This window comes from Labrus mixtus, chromosome 3, assembly GCF_963584025.1.
Source record: "Labrus mixtus chromosome 3, fLabMix1.1, whole genome shotgun sequence".
NCBI lineage: Eukaryota > Metazoa > Chordata > Actinopteri > Labriformes > Labridae > Labrus > Labrus mixtus.
In genome coordinates this window covers 5,452,051-5,475,912 of record NC_083614.1, presented here as the reverse complement: position 1 = coordinate 5,475,912, position 23,862 = coordinate 5,452,051, and the positions used below count along the sequence as shown (strand labels likewise).

At 40.4% G+C, this 23,862-nt stretch overlaps 1 protein-coding gene across 1 annotated transcript; it reads right to left on the bottom strand.

Moving 5' to 3' along the window:
- Window positions 1-2,927: 2,927 nt before the first annotated feature.
- Window positions 2,928-22,848, bottom strand: usp46 (ubiquitin specific peptidase 46). The gene is made up of 9 exons (XM_061029037.1): window positions 22,480-22,848; window positions 16,267-16,347; window positions 15,585-15,798; window positions 10,180-10,421; window positions 9,472-9,548; window positions 9,282-9,365; window positions 8,298-8,495; window positions 6,186-6,264; window positions 2,928-6,053 (listed from the first exon to the last, which is right to left on the bottom strand). The coding sequence occupies exons 1-9, from the start codon at window positions 22,513-22,515 to the stop codon at window positions 5,952-5,954; spliced, it is 1,113 nt and encodes a 370-aa protein (XP_060885020.1). The 5' UTR covers window positions 22,516-22,848; the 3' UTR covers window positions 2,928-5,951.
- Between the last annotated feature and the right edge of the window lie 1,014 nt (window positions 22,849-23,862).

Here is a 23,862-nt window from a genome sequence, read left to right as displayed (position 1 = left end):
TCTACAGGAATCTAATTTAGGTCCATTAATTCTGGACCCTGCAAACTGACCCTGTCTGGAAAATCTTTTCATTTGTGTCTTGAGAGAGGGTCCAAGACTTTAGTTCTTTAAAAGCATTTTATGTTAAACACCTGTTCAGAAGTCTAACTATCGACATGATATTTTGTCTGGAAACATCTTATTCATCAGAAAATGTATTTTATTTGGGATATATATAGCACAGATTTGAATGTCTGCTGGTTACTTTGTTTCCCAGAATTGGGACAGAAATAACACTGACACACATTGTCTCGTTATCGTTCACAAACTGTCCTGATTTCTGTTACCTCACATAACGGACACATTTCATATTGGACGTTTTCTGGGAAGAAGCTGAAGGTCCTTCAAAAATGTAACCATGACAATTTGACTCATTGTTTCGCAACACAACTGTGTGTGTGTGTGCTGTGGTGTGAGTTTATCGTGTACACATCTCTCTCTCGGCGGGAGACGAAGTGATTCTGAGAAGAGCCCGGGATCTTTCCACAGAAACAGAACGAGAGGTAAAATCCTGTCAGAGACCCCCTGATGGGTTTCATTGTGGCCTCATTTCATAATCTTACAGCGGATGGATGAAAAAAAAAGGACAGTCACCTCAGTCACCCCTCCACTTGTTGTGCGTCAGGTTCACACTAGGAAACCTTGAGATCAACAAAGTTCTATTCAAACCACAGAGATCTTTATTTATCAATATTACCTGATATGACACACAGCCCACATGGACTACTAAGATCTGCTCTTTCATTTCACTTTTTCTATTTGTCATGAAATGTATTTCCATAACTTATCTGAGATGTGAGTAAGTAAAAACTGAGGTATACTGAATGTATTCTAAACATGGAGCCTGCCTTTACACTTCAGTGATCAGAACAACACAGGAAATACTTTTATTCTTCACTCATCTAGTAATTAAAAAAATAAAGTAACTAAGAATGTATCCAGTTCATGGTTAATAAATCCTTTAAAAACAACAAATCAAAGATTACATAAGAACTAGTTAATAACTAATGGATCATTTGTTTAATTAACTTGACAACACATTATTAAGATTAATGGTTATAATAGTAGTCAACTAATATTTCCCAAATGCAATTATAAATTAAGTAAATTATTGACACTTTACATGTTTTAAATGCTTCTGTTTAGAGAAGTGTTATACATTTAGAACAGCTGTATCTCCAAAGTCAAGATGACCAAGTCAAATTATTGACTCTCAAATAAGGTCGCATATCTTGAAATGCATTGTAGTTCCAATAGTTTTATATAACATGCAACAGTAGGCGGTGTGTTTCCTCAATCAGTATAGTGGTGTTGTCTAGTTGATGTGTCAGAGCTAATTGTGCAAATGATTATTATAATTATAGATAATTAAAATAATTTGTGATTCAAGGGTGTCCTTAAAAGCTCAGCAGAGTGGGTCTGATGACGTTAGTACAACAGTGAGACAACAACAGTGGAAGCTTTGTTTCTGTGAGAGAGATGGCTGAAGTAGTGAAAAGTAAGACGTTTTAAAATTGTGTTTCCTCGATCAGTTCTGCCTCACAGAGAGCAGGCAGGCATAGAGCTGAGCAAGGAGAGAGGAGGAGGATAAAGGTGGAAGTATCAACACAAAGTGAAGCTCTGCCAGGCTCCTGGCAGCTGCTGTCATTCCTCTCCTCGGGGATTAGATAAGGTTTCAGGGTGGCTGAGAGGACACAAAGCTGATAAAGTCGGACTGTTGTCAAAACCAAAATAAACGTTTCTTTTGGACTAAGATTTGTTCTGGACAGAGCAGGATGTGTCAAGCAGCCTTGATCATTAATTTATCTCTTCTTTCTAAGAAAAACTGTGAAACATCACCAACACTCTGCAGGTTTTTTTTAAGAAAGTATTTTCTGTCATTTCAGATTAAGATGTACAAAATATTTAAAATTATAATATCTGCAAGCTAACGTGTAAAACAGATATACAATGCGTACCTTCTTGGATAAGTTGATTGGCGTGCTAATCCTGGCTAATTAGCGCTTACCAAAAAAAAACAACTGAGGCTGATGGAGATGTGATAAGCTTTGCAGGATTTTAAAATAAATTGGTGATGCTTGATGAAAAATTAAACTATTACGAGTTATGTAATAACTGCAATGGCATTTGGTGGCCTGACCTTTCAATGTTTTTTTTTCTGAGATGCTAGAGAATGATCCTGTTAACATGAGAAAACAAGCTTTGTGATTTTGAGATTAGATTATTTAATCTCTTTTTAATAGAGAAAACCATTTTTTTATCACCCTGAGATAACAAGAAAAATAAAACAAGATCTCGAGTATATCGCTGGAAATCCAGCATTTTTATGGAGATAATGAGAAAAATAAACTGAGATCTCAAAAAAAACAAAGGGAAAACAATCGTTATCACAAATAAAGGCATATAAAAATGTATGGAAGCTTGTTAAGCATCCATACATTCTACTTTACATATTATATTTAGGTATTGTACTGAAGAAGTGCTCAGGGCTTCTGTACAATATATCAATGATGATGTGACATTTTATAAGAAAAGTGTGACCAGCTCGTGTAAATCCAAGAATGATAGAAGATCCAAAAGTAGCATGAGTAATGAGAAGCATAAACTAAACTCATATGCAGACAATCTGTTGAAGTTTAGTTTTGGAAATGTGAGATCTCTAAAGTAGTTAGGACTCTTATCTTTTTGCAACAAAAATGTTTAAAACATTAAATAAAATACATCAGAGATGTTGAGATATACCAACATGTTAAACAGACCAACTGAGTTAGTCAGTAAGTGAGGCTCATGATGGAGAAGCCATTGTGTCAAACATTCATGTTTTAGGTTCATCTTCAGTCTTGTAAACTACAGGAAGCAACAATGAAATAAAGCAAACACTCCAGTAATGTAGATGATAGTCATTTTATTGAACAGAAGACAAAAACTCAAAATGAGTGTGTTAAAATGTGGTTCTTCATGTTAAAGCATTGAAGCTCATCACTAATAAAGTGCACTTTCAGTTCATCTCCTCTTTCCCTCCCACAGGCTCGATCAGATCCCAGCCTCCTGCAGGACTCTACACCTGAAGCTCTCAGGTAGAAATCCATCACAGTTCCATAAATAAGACAAAGTGCAACAACTGAGCGTGTCAGTGAGGGAGAGTGCATAAGTGTTAATGGAAGATCAGCGTCAGTCTCCTTCCTGTTTCCCCCAAAAGGTGTAAAATGACTAATCCTGCTACTGTTTTAACCTAGCTCAGTGTAAGCCAGTTAATGAAACAAAATGACAGATGTGATTATGTAATCAAGTGACTGTAAAATAACAAGAGTGTTTCTGAACAGGGGTTCATTAATGATCAGCTCAAATCTTTGAGTGTTTTTTTTACATTTTAAGATCTTCGCTTTAAAAAAATATTTTCCTATTTCCAGAAGTGTTTTTTTTTTCTACATAATATATATGTACAGTTGTATCTTTACAAAGAAAATAATGTTCTGTTAAAGACCGCTGCAAAGGTCAGTGTCGACTCCAGTTTTGGCACATTTTCCTTGTGGCTTCACCCGGTAACAAACTTAAACAAAAAAAAACAGCAGAAACAATCCGACACCCAGAGTTTGACTTTAAATTCTGCCCCTCCTGAACAGACACACACACACGCACGCACGCACGCACGCACGCACGCACGCACGCACGCACGCACGCACACACACTGAGTTAACAGATTCATCCTATCGCTACCTCACACAGTAAATAATGAGATGTGTTTGAGATGGTAACTCCTGCGATGTGCAGCAAAACAGGAATGTCTTTCACATGAGAACACGATGTTGAACTATTCTACAGGACATGAGCCAAAGACTGAAACACCTACAGTACGAGGGATACTGTATGAATGAACATTGAAGATTTCAGTGGGCTACAAACTGTATGACACGATGTATACATCATCAAAGTCAGGGACAAAGTAAATTGAAAGAAAGTTCAACATAGAAATGGGAAAAAAAAGGGAAGGATACAAAAAAAAGGTGGTTTAAAGTCTCTGTAGATCCCCTTTGGTTGTAAAGGGGAGGAGTTTAAAATCTGGAGAATACAATTCACAACAATCGTCACAGGGAAAAGAAACACATTGATTACTAACATTTAGAAATACATCATATTAGTCTCACTGGAAAATCCATGTTAGATCACTTCCCCTCTTATTGCACAGTTTAAATGTGGATCAGAAGATCAGGGAGGTCTGAGCTGTGTCTCACTTCTATCATTGAACCTGTCTCACCTTTTTTTATGAAACATGCAAACTCAAAAATAATTAAAGACTAATTTTATCAGCTGTATCATCAGATTGTGTATTTCATACACCATGCCCTCCATGGTAAGGTTGTTAAAAGTTTCCAATACCTTTTGATACCACATGTTTTAAAACAACACAATCTCCTTTATGTTAATGATCATCATCAAAAAAACTGCCAAAGCTTTAAAAAGAAAACATCATTTTTTGACATAAATATCCTTAGATTCATAGGGTAATTTAATTATACTAAAGTTACACAATTACACAAACAAACTAAAATATTTTGCAGAATAACACCGAGTCTGACTGTGCTTAAAAGGACTTTAGGTGGATGTCCGCTGATTGGGCAGATTTACTACAAGGATTACTTTTTTGGCCAATGAAGCTGCTTTATGACTGCAGGCTGAATAAATCCCCAATCTTCTTGTGGCTTCATCCTGACCCCAAAAATACTTTTAAAAAAAGATCAAATTTAAAGTAAAAGCTAGGGTTTTGAACTTGGATTTGATTCTAGTAAATATCAAAGGCTATCTGCTCAGTTACCACTGCAACAAAACTAGAAGTCCATAGGCACCCAATTCATTTCCTGTTTTTAAACGACCAAAAATGGAAGACAAACTCCTGAACCCTGTCTCAATTTCAACAGTGGATTCAATCCTCTCCTACGCACATACCTTGTGATTAAGACGTCATTTCAGTACTTTTCTGAAACTATCGATCAGTCAAATAACAGAGATTGTGGTATCAAAAGAGTATCGAACATGTTGACAACCTTACCTTGAACATACAACACTCTCAAAAGAGCCATATAATACACACAAGACTTCATTATCTGAATGAGAAATAAGAGTAATAAATACTTACAGTTTAATAAATAGGGTTTAGTATAAACATTTAAGCTGATTCAAAGGGAGACTACCTTTCAGCTGTAGTGTTTGAGCATTGGACAGAGTTGGATTTCTTATCACAGCTGATGGACAAGCAGCTTACAAAGGGACATAAGAACCTCTTCAGGTAGTTCAGCTTGTTGCTTCTCTTCGATATTGCTCCAAAACTACATGAAATCTAACTCTGAGTATTATACAGTGTTTGTCTCCAACTTCATTCACCTCTCATGCATCCTTCAGAGACAGGAGCACAACAAACAAGAGGGACAGTGACAGGGGAAATAGCCCTACTGTAAGGATAAGGGGGGTGACACAGCATGGAAGTCGACATTATATACATAGAAATGATATCGTACAAAAAGTCTGTATGTGCACCAGACTCGTCTGCAGGATTCTCACACACACGTCTACACAAAGCCAGTGTACACTCCTTTTTTGTTACTGTCATGCTGTTGAGCATTTTTGCTTTTTGTTTTTAAAGTGCAGTCCAGATGCAGGTGACTAAAAGGCAAGAAGCAAATTACAGAAGAGAGAGAGAGAGAGAGAGAGAGAGAGAGAGAGAGAGATTAACGACAGGTAAACCCAGAGGAATCGAGAGGCAGAGGATTGGCACATACTTCGGGGGAGGGGTGCTTTGGGAATGGGAGCAGGATGAGATGAAAAATGGCAGGAGTCTGTTAGGCTGAAGGTAAAAAAAAAAGAAGAAAAGTCTCATCCTATTCAGTCTCCTTGTGTGTGTCTCTGGTACGACTCGCTCACTCCCTGGACTGGTAGAAGAGGATGTATCCTGACTCTGAGTTCTTGGAGATGTCTGAGGTAAGCCCGTAAAACTCCTCGATGGCCTGGGCGTCAATTTTCTGCACAGAACGGGTGAGAGAGGCCGTGTGAGAAGATGTCTTAGTGACGATACACAAACAGGACAAAAAACAGATGATTCAGGGGACAAAGAGCAGATTAACATGCTGAGACTCAGAGCGGTAGTGACGCACCTCCACGATGTCATCATCAAACAGCAGCCAGAAGCCGTGACTCTTCACGATGGTGATGTAATGACCTCGGTTCGGGCCGCTGAGGAGACACAAACAGAGAGTCTTTGTAGTATAGATGTTATATAATCCTACATCAATGACAACAGAACAATATCAGAGCCTGGCTAATAACAATATGCAACAAAAGGCAGAAATGATACGTCTGTAAAAAGCAGAAAAGGGCATGATGACAATGAATAAGAGATTATGAAAATGTTTTGAGACGGGATTTAAAAGTAGAGAGAGTCATGGCTTGTGTGCAAGGGAGTTAAAAAAAAAAGAATAGAAGAATAGAACCTTATTTGTCCACAATGTGGAAAATTGTCTTTGGCTTCACAAGAACAGAACAAAAAACATGATGACAAACAAGACAACACTCAAACGAGGGGGCTGAAAGCTTTACGGCTGAAAGCTCAATACCTCATAAAAGTGAGGCGGGCAGGAGGAACAGCTCGGACAGAGGGGCTGCTTGTCAACAGGCAAGGAAGGCAACTGCTTGGGGCCCCAGACCAGTAGGGGGGCCTCTGAGGGCTCACAAACTTAAACCAAAGCTGTGTGGCCCATAATTTGTAAGTTTTGCAATGACAGTAGGAGACCTCCCTAAGTGGGCCCCATCTGACAGCACTCACTCTCATTGCCTTGCTTCAGTGTTTCATGCATTATTGCTTTGAAAACTGAAGTATGTCAATTAAAGTCAACAAAGAAAAATGATCCATCTACAGGAGAGAAAAAAGAAACAAGAAAAGAGAAGAAGAGGAGGAAGCGTCGGGACTCTGGCAGACATGATGGTGATGAACGCCGGTTGGAGGGCCCCCCCAATTGAGTTTTGCCTAAGGCCCCAACAGACTCTAGAATCGCCACTGAGCTCGGAGCATGGAGGAGGAAGATCGAGGGGTATGGATAGGTGTGTATGTATGAATTGGACTTACACCATGCAGCTCAGTGGATGAAAGGGGCCCGTGCTGCACGGATACGATGGTTTTTGAAGCGACAGCAGCTGTTTAGAATCACATCATACAGCAGTCCACTTCCCTGTTTTAACACGGTTGCGGTCCACCTCTTCAAGCGGACTTGGGCAGGGTACTCGATAACAGATAACGAGTACGGTATGTTTGTGTTCACATTAGGGGTGTAACGGTACACAAAATGTTCAGTTCGGTAGGAGTCTTAGTATTGAAGCTTCGGTTCGGTACAGTAAAGGGACTTGATGAAGTATTTTAGAATGAAATGAAGTAATTAATATAGCCTATATGTAAAAATATTTCTTCTTAATTACATTTCCACCTTTTAGTTTATGAAGGCACCAGTTTTTTGAATGCCCTTTGAGCACATAATAAACCTAATCACATCTGGGACAGTATAGTTCCATCGCAGAACTATTAATATTTCCCTCTGTCGATATAAGAACTTCAACGGCATTTGTTATGGCTTTGGCCTGTTTAGAATTACTAGTAAAAGTCTGTCTGTTGGGGAGGGAGGGGGTTCATTCTATCATGCTGCAGGTTATTTTCACGCAGCAGCGCTGTTGGAGCGGGATCATCGCTGAAAATCAAAACGAAATTTAAGAGTTAGTCCGTAAAAAGAACTCCATCCCGGTTATATGCAACTGTCCAAACCAACAGGACTCGAGGAACTAGTAATCTGCACAGTTTATGTTTGAACTTTTTTACAATTTATTAACTAAAAGCTGTATCTCATACCAGCGGCTGCAGCCTTCCTCCACCCTGAGGTGCGCTCCCGCTTTGCGGTCCGTGTGGGAACACAGATTAAAGAACTTCTGTTCCGCGCGTACTCGTCCACGTGCGGACCGGACCGAAGGCCCTGTACCGAAACGGTCCGAGTACGTGTACCTTTACACCCCTAGTTCACATTGATCAAATGAAACAGACTTTTGGCTCAAGCATACTTGGATCGGGGACCTGGTCCCTAGTATGAAACCACCCTAAGACACATATTTCATTAAATCTACTGGTTGTGTTTTAGTCTCTTGAAACCTTGTGTTTATCTATTGTGACAGCTCAGTATCTAATAGTGATGTAGTTTAACTCTTGGTCTGTATTCAGTATACTGTACCTGCCACAGTGCACCACCACAGCCACGAGATCGTACATGCGATCCAGGTTTACTGCATCTCCCGACGTGTTGAACAGACGGAGCTCGAGGGGGAAAACCACTCGATAGGAGAGCTTGGTGTAGCGGTGCAGCTGCTCCATGTACTTAAACCTCTTCAGGTGGAGAGCCAGGATCATGGGGAGCTTCTTCACACGCATCCTGCAGGAGAAGAAAAGACGCTCAGAGACTGGGGGTCTGTGCACCTCAGAACTAAAGGTGGACAAAATCTTGGACACCACCGTACTTTTGGATACCACATGTCTATTATTAAGGTGTAACGATACCTAACAATACAGTTGAAAATAGATACAAATCTGCAAATCTTAAAACACCCAAAACATACTAATAACACACACTGGGAAGCTGTGCATGTTATTAACATGTTTTAAGGATTCACGCTGATCATTCAAATGTTGGAATCAGTTATTTATTTTTTTAAAGATTTATTTTTGGGGCGTTTTCTGCCTTTATTTTTAGAGATAGGAAAGTGGATAGACTCTGAAATCATGGAGAGAGAGAGAGAGTGCGGAATGACATGCGGGAAAGGAGCCACAGGACGGATTTGAACCCAGGCCGCCCACTTGGAGAACTACCGCCTCCATACATGGGGCGCGCGCACTAACTACTGCACCACCAGCGCCCCCGAAATAAGTTATAAGTCCCAGCATGAATGAATACTTATAATAGGTGAAAAAAAATAGTTGTAGAGAAATTTCAGTGCTTTTTTGTTTGAAAATATCGGTGATACTTCGGATAAAGAAAAAATACATTGTGGATTGTCAAGCAGCCTCTTGCTGCAGAACGTGTGCTGTGATAGATAGTGAGTAGGACTCAGCTGAAGGTGCAACTCTTTTATATCTTTTCTCCTTCATGACGTCATTACCTTGCATTTAAGTGAAAACTGTGGTGTTACCGTTAAGTAAATAAATAATAAGCCTCACTGACCGTTTCTGTGCCTCCTGCTTGCTGCAGCATGTCTCACAGTAGTATTTGTATTCACTGCACAAAGTCTCTGTGTTGCTGAAGTCCCTGCAGGGCAGAGCACGCCACAGGAGGATGGGTTATTATTCGATTTGCAGAGTGAAGAGAACGTGGTCTTCAGTCAGTGTGTAATGTGTAAGAACCATGCCCTTACCTGAGACAGTGTGTGATCGATGTGTTCTGCTCCACATCCACAGAAAGATCCAGAAAATCCTCATCTTTGCTGCTCACCTGTCAAAGAGGGGGGGACACATCTAGGTCACTAAACTGTCGTCAGAGAGGATTACGCTGCAACCCGCCTACACGTTAACACACACACACACACCACACCACACCACACCACACCCCACACACACACACACACACACACACACACACACACACACACACACACACACACACACACACACACACACACACACACACACACACACACACACACACACACACACACACACACACACACACACACACACACACACACACACACACACACACACACACACACACACACACACACACACGCACACACACACACACACACAGCTGGTCTTTGAAGTGCTTATTATACTGAGCAGCTTTTTTCTCAGCACACAGAGCATCTTTGGTGTTTGCAGAGGTTGTTCAGGACAACCGTCCCACTCCTCGCCCTCTAAATGTGAGGACAAAAGCCCAGCCCTGACATAAAGTGGGTGGCCTGAGCCCACCTCAGAGAGAGCTCGCTGAATCTGCATCTCTCCGCATCTCAGCAAAAAAATAATCCTCTATTCAGACTTATTCAGGAGAGATCGGTGACTCAGGGTGACACAGACAGATAACAACATAAAATATACCGCACCCTTTTAACAGAAATCACACTCACTGTTTCACAGTTGAGGCAGCGCGTCTCATTGGTCAGCGTCCCCTGGAAGATGTCGTGGACCCATGTGGGCTCGGTGGTCTTGTTCTCCGTCTCGGTCTCCGCGGCGATGGCGGTGCCGTTGTTCTTCAAGCGTCCGTTCTGCTTCTCTTGCTTCTTCTCCTCCTGCAGGATGTCGGCCACCGTGTTCAGCAGGTAGTTGAGGAACTCGTGGGCGTCCTGCTGCATGTAGTTATCAAACAGATCTGAAGGGGGGGGAAGAAGAGATCATTAAAAAAAGACTACAATGACGATGACTGATTAATGACATGGGAAACACTAGCTGTAGTGGTACGGTTTAAAGAGGTCATATTACGCCCTTTTTGGGGTTCATATATTTAATCTATGTACCTACTAAAGTATGTTCACAATAGTTAAAGTTATAAAAAAGTGTCTGTTTTCATGTACTGTCGCTCCATGCACCGGCTCGCTTCTGACTCTCTCTCTAAGACTCTGAAGTGCCCACGTTCAGAGTCCCCACGTGTGCCAAGTCTGATCTGATTGGTCGGCCTGTCGGCTCTGCCGTAATTGGTCAGTCGCTCAGCCACTTTGGCTCCAAGGGCCGGGGAGCAAAAACATTAGCACCTTAGCACTACTGTGCTACCGCAGGCTACGGCATATCGTGGGCGTGCTACAGAAGTTAACGGGCGTGCAACATGAGCTGCTGCGCTTGCCACAACGAGCCAATGGGCTTAGATCAGTGATATCACACTGACAATAACGTCGGACTGACAAATTTTAATTTTATTATTTTATTTTTAGAACCGAGCGTTACATGCAGCTAATGCTACAGCTAACAGGAGGACGTAGGAGAAGCCGCGTTTCCGCAGACTTTGAATTTCTAAACATGCACAGGACACATGGAAAACACACTAAAGAGAATATAAAACCAGAAAGAGCATAATATGGGACCTTTAAAAAGTGGCCATGTTAACTGGCGATTTCAGTCCAATGTGTCTGTGGTTGTCATAGTTACCACAGATGTTAATATTAATATGTCCACAAATGCATTTAGTTCAGTTATTTATTATACTGTCAAAAATACTTATCAAATATGTCTTAAATGAAAAAACTAAACAAAGAGGCTTTCAGGCGTCAGGCTAAAACTGGTGTGTCGTATCACCCTTGATGTCTAGAGGAAGTACTTAAATTTAGCACCTCTGTAATTTTTTTTGGGCACAAGGCCCCAGCGCTGATATTCAGTACACTACTCCCTCTCGTGTGTGATGCTTAAATAGCTAGCTAAACTTACTAACCAAGCTTTTAAATATGTGTCTAAGTGCTTCTTTTTTTTAGGATTTTCGGCGACAAAGGGATGGGAGTCTCCAGGAAGTTACAGATTTATTAAAATGTATTTCCTATCCAATTACATACAAATCAAATTGCATTCAACAGAGCCAGACTCGCTCAACTGAAGAGTTAATTGAAAGCTGTGCTTCATGCCATACAGTTGCAAGAAAAAGTATGTGAACCCTTTGGAATTTCCTAGTTTTCTGCATAAATTGGTCATAAAATGTGTTCTGATCTTCATCTAAGTAACAACAATAGACAAACACAGTCTGCTTAAACTAATACCACACAAACAATTATATGTTTTCATGTTTTTGTTGAACACAACATGTAAACATTCACAGTGCACGGTGGAAAAAGTATGTGAACCCTTGGATTTAATAACTGGTTGACCCTCCTTTGGCAGCAATAACCTCAACCAAACGTTTCCTGTAGTTGCAGATCAGACCTGCACAACGGTCAGGAGGAATGTTGGACCATTCCTCTTTACAAAACTTTTTCAGTTCAGCAATATTCTTGGGATGTCTGGTGTGAATCGTTCTCTTGACGTCAGGCCACAGCATCTCTATCAGGTTGAGGTCAGGACTCTGACTGGGCCACTCCAGAAGGCGTATTTTCTTCTGTTGAAGCCGTTCTGTTGTTGATTTACTTCTGTGCTTTGGGTCGTTGTCCTGTTGCATCACCCATCTTCTGTTGAGCTTCAGTTGGTGGTCAGATGGCCTTAAGTTTTCCTGCAACATGTCTTGATAAACTAGGGAATTCATTTTTCCGTCGATGATAGCAATCTGTCCAGGCCCTGATGCAGCAAAGCAGCCCCAAACCATGATGCCCCTCCACCATACTTCACAGTTGGGATGAGGTTTTGATGTTGGTGTGCTGTGTCTTTTTTTCTCCACACATAGTGTTTGTGTGTTCCTTCCAAACAACTCAACTTTGGTTTCATCTGTCCACAGGATGTTTTGCCAGTAGTGCTGTGGAACATCCAGGTGCTCTTTTGCAAACTTCAAACGTGCAGCAATGTTTTTTTTAGACAGCAGTGGCTTTCTCCGTGGTGTCCTCCCATGAACTCCATTCTTGTTTAGTGTTTTACGTATCGTAGATTCGTCAACAGAGATGTTAGCATGTGCCAGAGATTTGTGTAAGTCTTTAGCTGACACTCTAGGATTCTTCTTCACCTCATTGAGCATTCTGCGCTGTGCTCTTGCAGTCATCTTTACAGGACGGCCACTTCTAGTGGCAACAGTGCTGAACTTTCTCCATTTATAGACAATTTGTCTTACCGTGGACTGATGAACATCGAGGCTTTTAGAGATACTTTTTTAACCCTTTCCAGCTTTATGCAAGTCAACAATTCTTAATCGTAGGTCTTCTGAGAGCTCTTTTGTGCGAGGCATGGTTCACATCAGGCAATGCTTCTTCAGAGTAGCAAACTCAAAACTGGAGTGTGTTTTTTATAGGGCAGGGCAGCTTTAACCAACACCTCCAATCTCGTCTCATTGATTGGACTGCAGGTTGGCTGACTCCTGACTCCAATTAGCTCTTGGAGAAGTCATTAGCCTAGGGGTTCACATACTTTTTCCACCGTGCACTGTGAATGTTTACATGTTGTGTTCAACAAAAACATGAAAAAATATAATTGTTTGTGTGGTATTAGTTTAAGCAGACTGTGTTTGTCTATTGTTGAGACTTAGATGAAGATCAGAACACATTTTATGACCAATTTAATCAGAAAACTAAGAAATTCCAAAGGGTTCACATACTTTTTCTTGCAACTGTATATTATATTTTCCACAGAGCTGTTTAGGGACCGGGTACTGCACGACCTCGGTGACCCTTGAGTGACCCGCTGGAAATATGCATGATGTGAAGAGTTCATTGAGTGATGTAAAATGCAGAATCATAACATAAACAAGTCGTTATACATGATATGATATGATAAGGAAAAAAAAGTGTCAGCTCAACGTAGCATAGGGCCAACTATCTGAAAATTGCTGAAATAATATTTGTCGATTTGGTCCTTTTATTTGTAAATCCACAACAATCTAACCCCTCTCTAACCATCCTGCTGCTTCCCCACGTCTGATTGGACGTGTCAGGCTGCCTGCTGGATCACTGAACATCATTAATGTTATGAGATAAACCTTCACTGTCCCAGCTGTGAGAAATTTCTAATGAGAACAGGTTTCTCTGTGAAAGGTGAGATGTGGAGAGTCGAGGAGTTTGGGTGAGGAGGGGAGGAGGAGGAGGAGGAGGGTGGGGGGGGAGTCCAGAGAGGAGGCAGCTGACCAAACCTGGACTAAACAGAGATCTCATTGTTCTTTCACATAAAGAGCTTCCTCAAAATGGACAGCAGGAGAACAGGCAGCCTCTGTCTGCTCTCCTCTCTGAACGACCTTACTACCAACATGCACCTGCCCTTCACCGCAAATAATCAGACCCTGCTGCAGACACACAACACAGAAACAGAACTCTGAAACCCTCTGATTGTTCATGGACGTGTGTGTACGTGTCCACTGGCTGTGACAAGAGCAGGAATACCAAACAGAAAAGTCTTCTATTGTAGCTAAAACTAGTTTTCATGGCACACAATTTAGTTTGAAATGAGAGGAAAACTCAAATAAACAAAAGGTGTTTAAATGTTCAAGTAAACAGTGACAGTAAAGCATGCAAAGAAGCAAGACCTGGAGACGGATACATGAAGGGTTTGCAAAATGTCTGCCTACTTTAATACTTTTTGGTATCTTGTGATTTAATATGATACAATTTGAGTTATTTGTATGATCCATATTATCAAAAAGTACTGAAGCTTTAAAACCCCTTCGTTCATATTTTTTTAGCAAAAGCTGCCACAAGTCAAAGAGAGAGAGAGCACTGTCTAAATTGTACAAATATAGTCAGTATTGGAATATTATCAATGTATTTGTGTGATTTAGACAGTGTGCAGAAGTTTGCCTGCAATTTTTGTGCAATTAAAAACAAGAAATGTGGCATTTATTGCAATAATTTACTTATTTTATTTATTAAGGCAAGAAAAACTTGTTTAATCTAAATGGCCAACAGGATACCCCGTGCACAGCCTACATGTTCTCAGGTGAGCATTGTTGCAGGAAACATGAAAAATGAATCAAAACTCTGTGGCACACTGAAAATAACTTTACTGTGTTTTAATGTGAGTGAACGTGTTTTAGCTTCCTCAGGTTCAACCAACACTGGTAAAGTTATTTTCAGTGTGCCACAAAGTTTTGATTTATTTAGCAAGAAAAGCATGTTCATTTAGTTTTTGATGGATATTTTTTGAAGGATTTTTAACATTTATTTTTTCGTCAATTCAGCAATTTTTTCGTCTTGATAAAGTAATGTACTTCACAAATATAAGAGGTTGTACTTAAAGGCTTTCTATGTGATTGTTCACACTTAAATGTAATAGAAATCAAGTATATCCTCTGAAAATAACTCTGTGAGTCATGACTGTCTACAATGGGTGTAACACCCGAGTCCCACTGTCTGTGATGTTTTCAGAGTTTTCAGAGTCCTATCTTCAGTTTGTTTACATCGTTAGGACGACCGGCTGACTCCTCCCCTCACGTATAAAAGTTGTTTAATTGAGGGACTAGAGAAAAGAAGAATAACATACTGTACTCACTGCTTAACTGTGTTTCTAGATCACGCTCATTTCAGGTAAATTTACATGCAGTGTGAAGATACGAGCATAATAAAGATCACTAGCATTAGCATGCTAACACAACAATGCAGCGCGAGTTGTTTTGGTTTCATGCTGGTGCTCAAGGGCGACATCTGCTGGATCAAAAAATCACATATAAAGCTTTTAAAGGGATACTTCACCCGTTGAAACATGAATCTGTATTGACATTGGGTCATATATGTAGTAGAAATGTGAAATAAATTTTGAAGTTGGCAGAAGGTATATTTTTGGCTCCCAGAATGCACAGCACCGCAGGCCACTCCCACTGATTTAGAGGACACCGCTTTCCAAGCTAGCTACTACCAGACTGAGGCAAAATTCATTTCACACACACATATTCTAGTGAGTTTAAAAAAAAAGACGGATGGGCTCTCACCGTTCTCTTTCCGTAGTCGTGAGATGAACTTCTTGGGTGGGATGACGCCCACTTTCTTCTTCTGCGTGGCGATGGAGTGGAAGAGGTCAGCCAGGCATGTGAGCAGGTTCTCTTTCTTCTTCTGCTGGGCTTTATACGCCAGAACATTCTCCCGGAATGGCCGGCAGAAGTACAGCGCCTGGAGCACCGAGTTACAGTAACATGTGTTTCCAAACTGAGGGGAGAAAAGGACACACACACACACACACACACACACACACACACACACACACACACACACACACACACACACACACACACACACACACACACACACACACACACACACACACACACACACACACACACACACACACACACACACACACACACACACACACACACACACACACTTTACTGTTAGATGTTCTGGGAAATGAGCAGCTTGGAAAATACAGAAGTGTTCAATTGTTTTTATCATCCAGGTTGTGCAAAAAGGTTATTAATGTGTTTATGTAACTGCCATTTTAGCAAAGCAGAACATCCCTGTTACGGTCAACTTCATCAAAAACAACACTGTCACCTTCACTTTCCAGAAGAGGACATGACTCATCATCCTGCAGTCATTTGTTTTGAAAGATGACACCAGTGTTTTTTTGGTGATGACCTGTGTGATCGTGTGAACGCTCTGACAGATACTCACATTGACCAATCCAAAGTAGTGTTCATTGATTGGGAATTGCTCCGGGCCGATGTCTTTCTCCAGAGCAGAGGCATTGGTGCCCTGAGAGAACAAGAACACAACACGAGTCATGAAAACAAGAAACTAAAGACATCATCCTGTCTGTGGAACAGAGGTAACTCACATTTATTAGTGAGTGTGTGTGTGTGTGTGTGTGTGAGCCTCATTTGATTAGATTATCTTTGTATATGTAACCAAATCATTATGGAAATTCTGTACAGCCTTTGAGCCTGAACCGGCTACTGAAGCTTTAAAAGGAAATCCAATATTTTTACACCTGGGCCTTACTTTCACACATTTCGATTTCTAAATAATATTTCTTATTAATTAAGACCCATCCCGTGATGACAGCAGGTGAGCCTCGTGGCATAGCAAAAACTAAGAGAGTGCAGAATAACACTGGCTGCAAGCAGCTGCAGAATAAACATTTACATTAATGTTAACAGAAGGCTCATATATCGCTCTATCTGAACACCTGTAGAGAATTCACAGTGGACAAACTTGCTGCTGTAGGTTGTCCACTTGTTTATCGATCTTGTGGTGATCTAATGGATAAAAAAAGGAAAATACTCAAGTGGTTGTAAATAAACCTGGGTGGCTCACCAAGGTTTAGTCTATATGGGATAATTAACGTCTCCTGGATCCGTTTTTTAAGGTTGGGATATCCTGACAACCTGTTTGTAACTGCTTTAGTAGATAGAGTAATCCAGAAAGCCATGAAACAGGCTGTGATGTCCAACTTATGGAAAACTATGGAGCTATTACTGTGGCAAAACTATTTGAATATGCGTACACAGATCCACAAACGTGTAAAAAGATCCACAAATGTGTAAACTAATCTGCAAATATGTAGACCAATTTCAAAATGTTTACTTATTTATTAATGGCAGTGAACTTTTTCAGCTGTAAATCCTGAAAATACACAAATGATCGCTAACAGCTGAGGCGGGCCTCTCCATTGGCTGTCATTTTACATGTGACTTTTGCAACACTCCTGCCGTGCAAGAGCCACAAATGTGTACACATATCTTCAAATGTGTGTCTGACGATCTGCAAACACATTAGTGGGGTTTGTTGCCCTGAGCTCAGGCTCACAGGCTAGGCTGCCAGTCCGTGGTAGCACCCACTGAGTTCAAGACGGACATTACTGAGCTGGATGTGGTTGGTGCAGTTTTACTGAGGAGGCTACGATGGAGGGTCCATTATAGTTTGTGTTTATGAAATTTCTTTCCTGTACAGTGCGGACATAGCGGTACGCAGCCTGGCAGCCTAGCCTGTGAGCCTGAGCTCAGGTCAACAAACCCCAATATTGTGTTTGCAGATCGTCAGACACACATTTGAAGATATGTTTACGCATTTGTGGAACTGTGTACGCATATTCAAATAATTTTGCCACAATAATAGCTCCATAGAAAACAAGCCAGTTCAAACTGGAGCAGCACTCTTTAGACCTTCAAAGAAAACCCTTTGTTGAGTTTTAAATCTGGTTATTTTTAGACATCCTTAAAATCACTCTTTGACGGCACCAGACTGTATTTACATGAACAGCAATTTTATCCGACACAAAACCAGAATTATTTGTCAGCTGCCGCCTCAATCATTAATTTGAGTGTGTTTTTGTTGTCACACAAAATGCATCCAAATTATCCATCATACAGCAAACTCACAGAATAACACAAAGAAACCATGTTTTGTGATTAAGGCCAAGGTAGACGAGACACACCTTTTGTTCTGCAAAAATACAGAGTCTGGTGGCAAAAATGAAAAGTAACGTGACAGCTGCATATCTCTTTGACAATAAAAGTTGATCTCTGTTTAGACCTTTCCTACATGTTTTTAGACTCTATGAAAAACAATTTGATCCTGTAAGTGGCAAAATAAGCACAAAGACTGGAGATGAACTTGCTATTTAACCTCATGTTTCCGTATGCGTCCGTCTGTGTCATCAGCGTAATTGTTAATATATTTGACTGTAAAGCTGTTTTCACATATACACTCCAGAAAATATCTAGTGCAGCAGTGACAGTATAGAAACGTCACTCTCCCTCCTATTGGCTCGAGATGAATTCTCCTGATAATATCCTGCTGCGCTCTCACATCAGCCCACTTGGACTTGCTGCGGAAAAAATAGTAGGGGTCTGGCCAGAGAAACCCCGGGTGAAGTCCGAGCGAAAAATGTGGCTGTTTGCGTTCACATATAGTATACAGCTCCTCCAGGAAATATCCTGAGTCATTCAGGGAGATTTCTGCTAATGTGTGTTACTGCAGGATACTTCTAGCAGGCCTATCTGATGTGCGGGATGCAAACTACAAACATGAAAACACAGCACAAGAGGTTAGAATGATGTTAATCCTGAGATCAGCACTCCGATAATAAACATCAATAATCAAAAGTATCATCCGATCAGCCTCAGACTGATTAAACAGAACACAGTGCAGGTCATGTGCTTACCGCATCTCATGTCCCCATTGTGTTTATTTTTGAAGACACTCACAGATGATGTGCCAAAGAGGACGCAGGGGATGTGTATGTATAGTTAACAGCAAGTGTGTCTCAGCCTTCAGAGTAGACCATTTTTTTATTTATTAGATAGAGAGACAGGAGATGTTGGGAGAAGAGAGCAGGGGATGACATTCAGCAAAGGCCACTGTGATTAGTACTAAAGATCCCGTACATGTGGTGTGCGACATAATGCGCCCCGTTATACATGCAGCCATTACATCTGCTTGTGGTACTGAATATACTGTACCTGTTGTCACTCTATACTTACATTTGCAAACTCAGCACCTTAAAGCTTCTTTATACTTTTGGTTAAATGCATAACTGCATTTTATTCTTCAGAACTTGTACTTGTGCAGCGACCACACAGTTGAATGTAATGTACAGCTTGTGTCCTTGCTGCTGAGTGAAGAAGTCTACTGGAGCTTTTCTGTCATTTAGACCCCAAAAATGTAAAAATGAAGCCCAGGCTTTAATTCTCTTTTTAAGCCGTAGCTCAGAGATAAACCAAAATTAAAGGCCTCTCTTTGTGACAGTTTAATTGACCAAATTATCCTTGAAGCAAAATTTCAAAGTATCAGTTTCTGTCTGGGTGCTGAGGCTCGACTCGATGTCTTTTCCAGCCAAGAAAACAAACCCCGAGTCAAAGTAGAAAAATGATACGGTCTATAACGTTCAGCTCTTGTCAAAAGTCAGGAGTATACTGCGTCTGATTGCTGAGACTGACCACTTATCTCCTGTCAGGGTCTTTTCTCCTGTCAGAGCTCAAAGCTTTTTCAATTGAACCACAGCTTTGTTCGGCAATCACAGAAAACGAGTCTGAGGAAGGCTTTGACTTTCAGTGACATTTACTCAGTGTCATTTCTGCCTGTCAAAGCAGACAATGAACATGACTTTGTGAGATTTACTACTTCAAGACTGAGAAGCAGCGGCATTACAGAGACACAAATCACTGCACAAACAAGTGAGCCTTTCCTTGTAGGAAATACTTTGAGTCTTCATTTACAAAAAACTGAAGGAAGAACAATGATACGATCAAGATTAAGGGAATAGAAAAATACTTTGTGTATGTATTTTATAAGACAGGTGTACTGAATCTTCAAAATGTATTCATCATAGACACTGATTTTTCTCTTTCAGCAAACATTTAAAATCACATTTTCATCATTATGAGCATTTGCAATAAACACACTGCATGACTCTGAATTTATTGTATTTAATTGTTTTTTTTAACAAGCAATGCTCCTCTCTCTCTCTCTCAGCATGTATACATTTTACTATTTGATGGAAACCATGTCCTTTCACATCATTTTGCAGTCAGCTGCTCTCAGTTTAATTGGGGCCAGTTCAGTGGTGGTTTTAAAGTTAGACATTGTGCATGAGTTTGCTTGAAATTTGAAATGTAAATGAATAAAAGTCAAACCTATGCAAATCATGTGTGTGTGGGTAAGTAGGATTATATCCATATAAACCCTGCTGACACCTGACACCACTTTTTGACACCTCCTCGTTTATACAGAAGCTTGTTGCATCTTTTATTTAAAAGGATAAAAGACTTTAGAGACGACAGTGTGCAGAAGATTCTGACAAGAGCCTTTTAACTCCTACTTTGTATTTTAATTATTTTTTTTGTGACACTTAAACGTTTTCAGCCTTTTTTGTTAAATAACAACCTTTACATGAAGATCCATCCTTGACCAACATATTACTCAACTCAGCTAGAAGTGGCTTTATAGTTGTGTAAAAGTGTAATCCTAGAAACATTTGAAATACAACCTGTCAGCTGTTACTACTTATGTATCTTATAAAGACTGAAGAAGTGTGTCAGGGTTGTTGTCTGAGTGTTTTATTTATCTGCAATAACAAACTGTGTATAATAACGCATTCATCTCTATCTTGATCTTGACAACATGCATGAACCCGATGATGCAACTACAAAACATTTTCCATTCAGTCTAAGTTTATATTCACAGAAGGAGAGGATCAAACTTCACTGCATTTTACATCTACTTAACATCAGTCTCCCAATGCATTAATAGAAGAAATACTAATCAATTTTGAGAACTTTTGCTCAATAGATTAAAATATAATGAAACAAAGCCGGCTCATATTTGAACAATTGGTGTATTAAAGGCTGGTGGTAAGAATAATGATCCATTTAAAGACTTCTTCTTGTGACCGCGTACTCATTTGGTGGCTCTGGTTCTGAAAGTAAATTTCCCCTCTCAAATCCTCCATTGACTTTTCAGAAAGTCCCGACCTTCTGCCGTTTTAAATAGATTCATAACTTCCATTTTTTTTTGTTGGCTAATCAGTCACTCCCTGCTAAATGCTAAGGCTAGCTCTTTAACTCAGTAGAATGCCAAATGGAGCAACACAAAATTCAGCCAGTATCACAGATGACTGGAGAAGATCCTGAAGTATGAACTTATTCAAAAATCGACTCTGAATCGAATCGTGAGACACCCGAAGATTCCCAGTCCTAATACCAACAAACTACCAGATAACAATATTACATGTTTTACAGGAGTGAAAGAAGAGCGCACCCCACAATCCACTGCGATTCAAACGAGACAGGACTAAGATAGTTTAGCGTGCTTCTTTCTGAACGTAACCAACCGCAATTATTGTACTTATTTTTGTACCACAGTTTTTGTGCAGGACACTTTCTCTATAGTTTGAGTTTAATATTATCATAAAACTGTGGCATGATTCAATTATTGATTGTAAATCTTTTTTAATTACAATCAATTTAGAAAAAAATTAATAAAATGCTTTGGAAACACAACCCTTATTTCCTTTTGTTGAATATAGAATACAATGAAAAGAGAAATTTAAAAATAGTCATCATCGCTAAGATGAAAATAATCCAACCATACAGCCATAATAATTGCAAAAGTGTTCATTCAACATTGTGATTGTAACTTTATCACTCAGCCTCTGACTCTGTAGGAGCTCTATTTTCACAACACTCACAAAATACACACAACTGGTTCTATATTTGATACACTGTACAGTGTCAATAATGCACCCAGAGGTGACAGACTATGCAGGCTGTTGGACATTAAATCCAGTCTACATATCCGGAAAAGCCAATGTCTCTGTGCTGTTAGCAGCTCTCTGCAGCAGCAGCAGCAGATTATGCAATCACAACAAGCTGTCACGGCCAGCGCGAGGCTTCATTCACCTGTCAATCATCGGTGACAGCTCTACAAAGTGGACATTGTATCTCAGGCAGTAACACATAAAGTCAAAGCTGACAGGAAGCTATAGGCTGCAGCACATCTATCTTTAAGATGCAGGCCTTTTTTTAGAACCCAGGGACCAAATGTATAGAGCATCCTTTTAATACAGAGCCTCCCCTCTTTGCACAGTGTGTGAGGGTGCAGGGGGGAGGCGACTCACCCCATGAACATCACCACATACCAGCTCCAACACGGAGGCTGCAGGCAAATCGATAGCCCCCCCCCCCCCCCCCCCCCCCCCACACACACACACACACACACACACACACACACACACACACACACACACACACACACACACACACACACACACACACACACACACACACACACACACACACACACACACACACACACACACACACACACACACACACACACACACACACACACACACACACACACACACACACCCGGCTTCATACTCACCATATTACAAATGGAGGCGATGTTTCTGACAGTCATTTAGTTTACAGTGTCCCTCTCGCCGCCATCTTTAATAAATAAACATGATTTCAGAGGAGAGCGACGCTGAGAAATGAAGTTAAATCGCAGCCGCGGCTGGAGGCCACACTGCAACCCCCCCAGCGTCAGACAGCAGGCAGAGAGAACCGGAGCAGCATGCAGCCAGTCCGGCCGCCCTCAGCAGCGTCGACACGGCCACATCATCTCCGCACACATCCCCCGAAACACCGCCGCTGGAAGCCGTCAATGCATGAGGGGACGGCGGGCAGATGAAGTTACAGGCAGCAGGTTGTTAGCAACGACCAGGAAACAAGAGTGATGTGTGAGGAAGAAGATTAGTCCCGCCCACATCAGGTGAAACCTCGACATCATTGGTTGAGATGATACTAGGTTTGATTGACAGGATGACATGGCCATTCACAGAACTGAACGATGAAGCTGAGTTGAGCTGCAGCCAATCAATTGCAAGTCTCTGACGAAATGGCATTAGGGAGATGTAGTGCATAACAAGGATCGAGATTTGTCGGCTACACGTTAAAGTAAAGGTTTTTATTATTATTAAATGTTATGATTAAATTCTTCTTAAAGTCTTGGAATAGACTGTTCAGCTTTATAACATCAAAAACACTGACAATTCTTTAAAAAAAATAAAAATTAAAACCATACAGTTCCAGAGACAATACACACAAAAAACAACAAGTCCTTCCCAAACAAACATCTTGACTGCTTCATTAATATTGTGAATAATTTGTTGTTTTAAAGCTGTATTTAAATTAATTAATTTGTTTCCCCCCTTCTGTCAATTTTAAATCACATATACACAGCTAAACCACCCATTACTCTATTAACTTCATTGGCCATGAAAAAACAACATTAATAAATTCAAATAAAAGGGCTCCTCAGAATATTAAAAAAGGAGATTCACAGGATATTTAAAAAAAAAATTATTAGGGGTGGTGCAGCAGATGCAGAGATTATCCAGATTTTCTTTGCACATTATGTTCATCACAGATAATCATCAGTGATCTTGCAATTGATGAATACATGTATTCAATTATGAACATTGTAACACAAGATAAGAAAAGATATGCAGATTTTAGTCCCTCTTATGGTCCAATCATCAAAAACCCTGCACTTCCCACAATGCAACTTCAAGTTGTCTTTCAATTGACCAACCATGTGTTAATGCAAGATTTCTGTTAGTAATTACCCTCAGAGCACAAACTGTGGCCGCAGATACCTAATGCTATCAAACAGATGTCATGGTGCAGGATTTTCTTTTTCTTTTTCTGAAAGCTCCCTGAGGATTTCATTAAAACCAAAATATGAGTAAGTCACAAAGTGTTC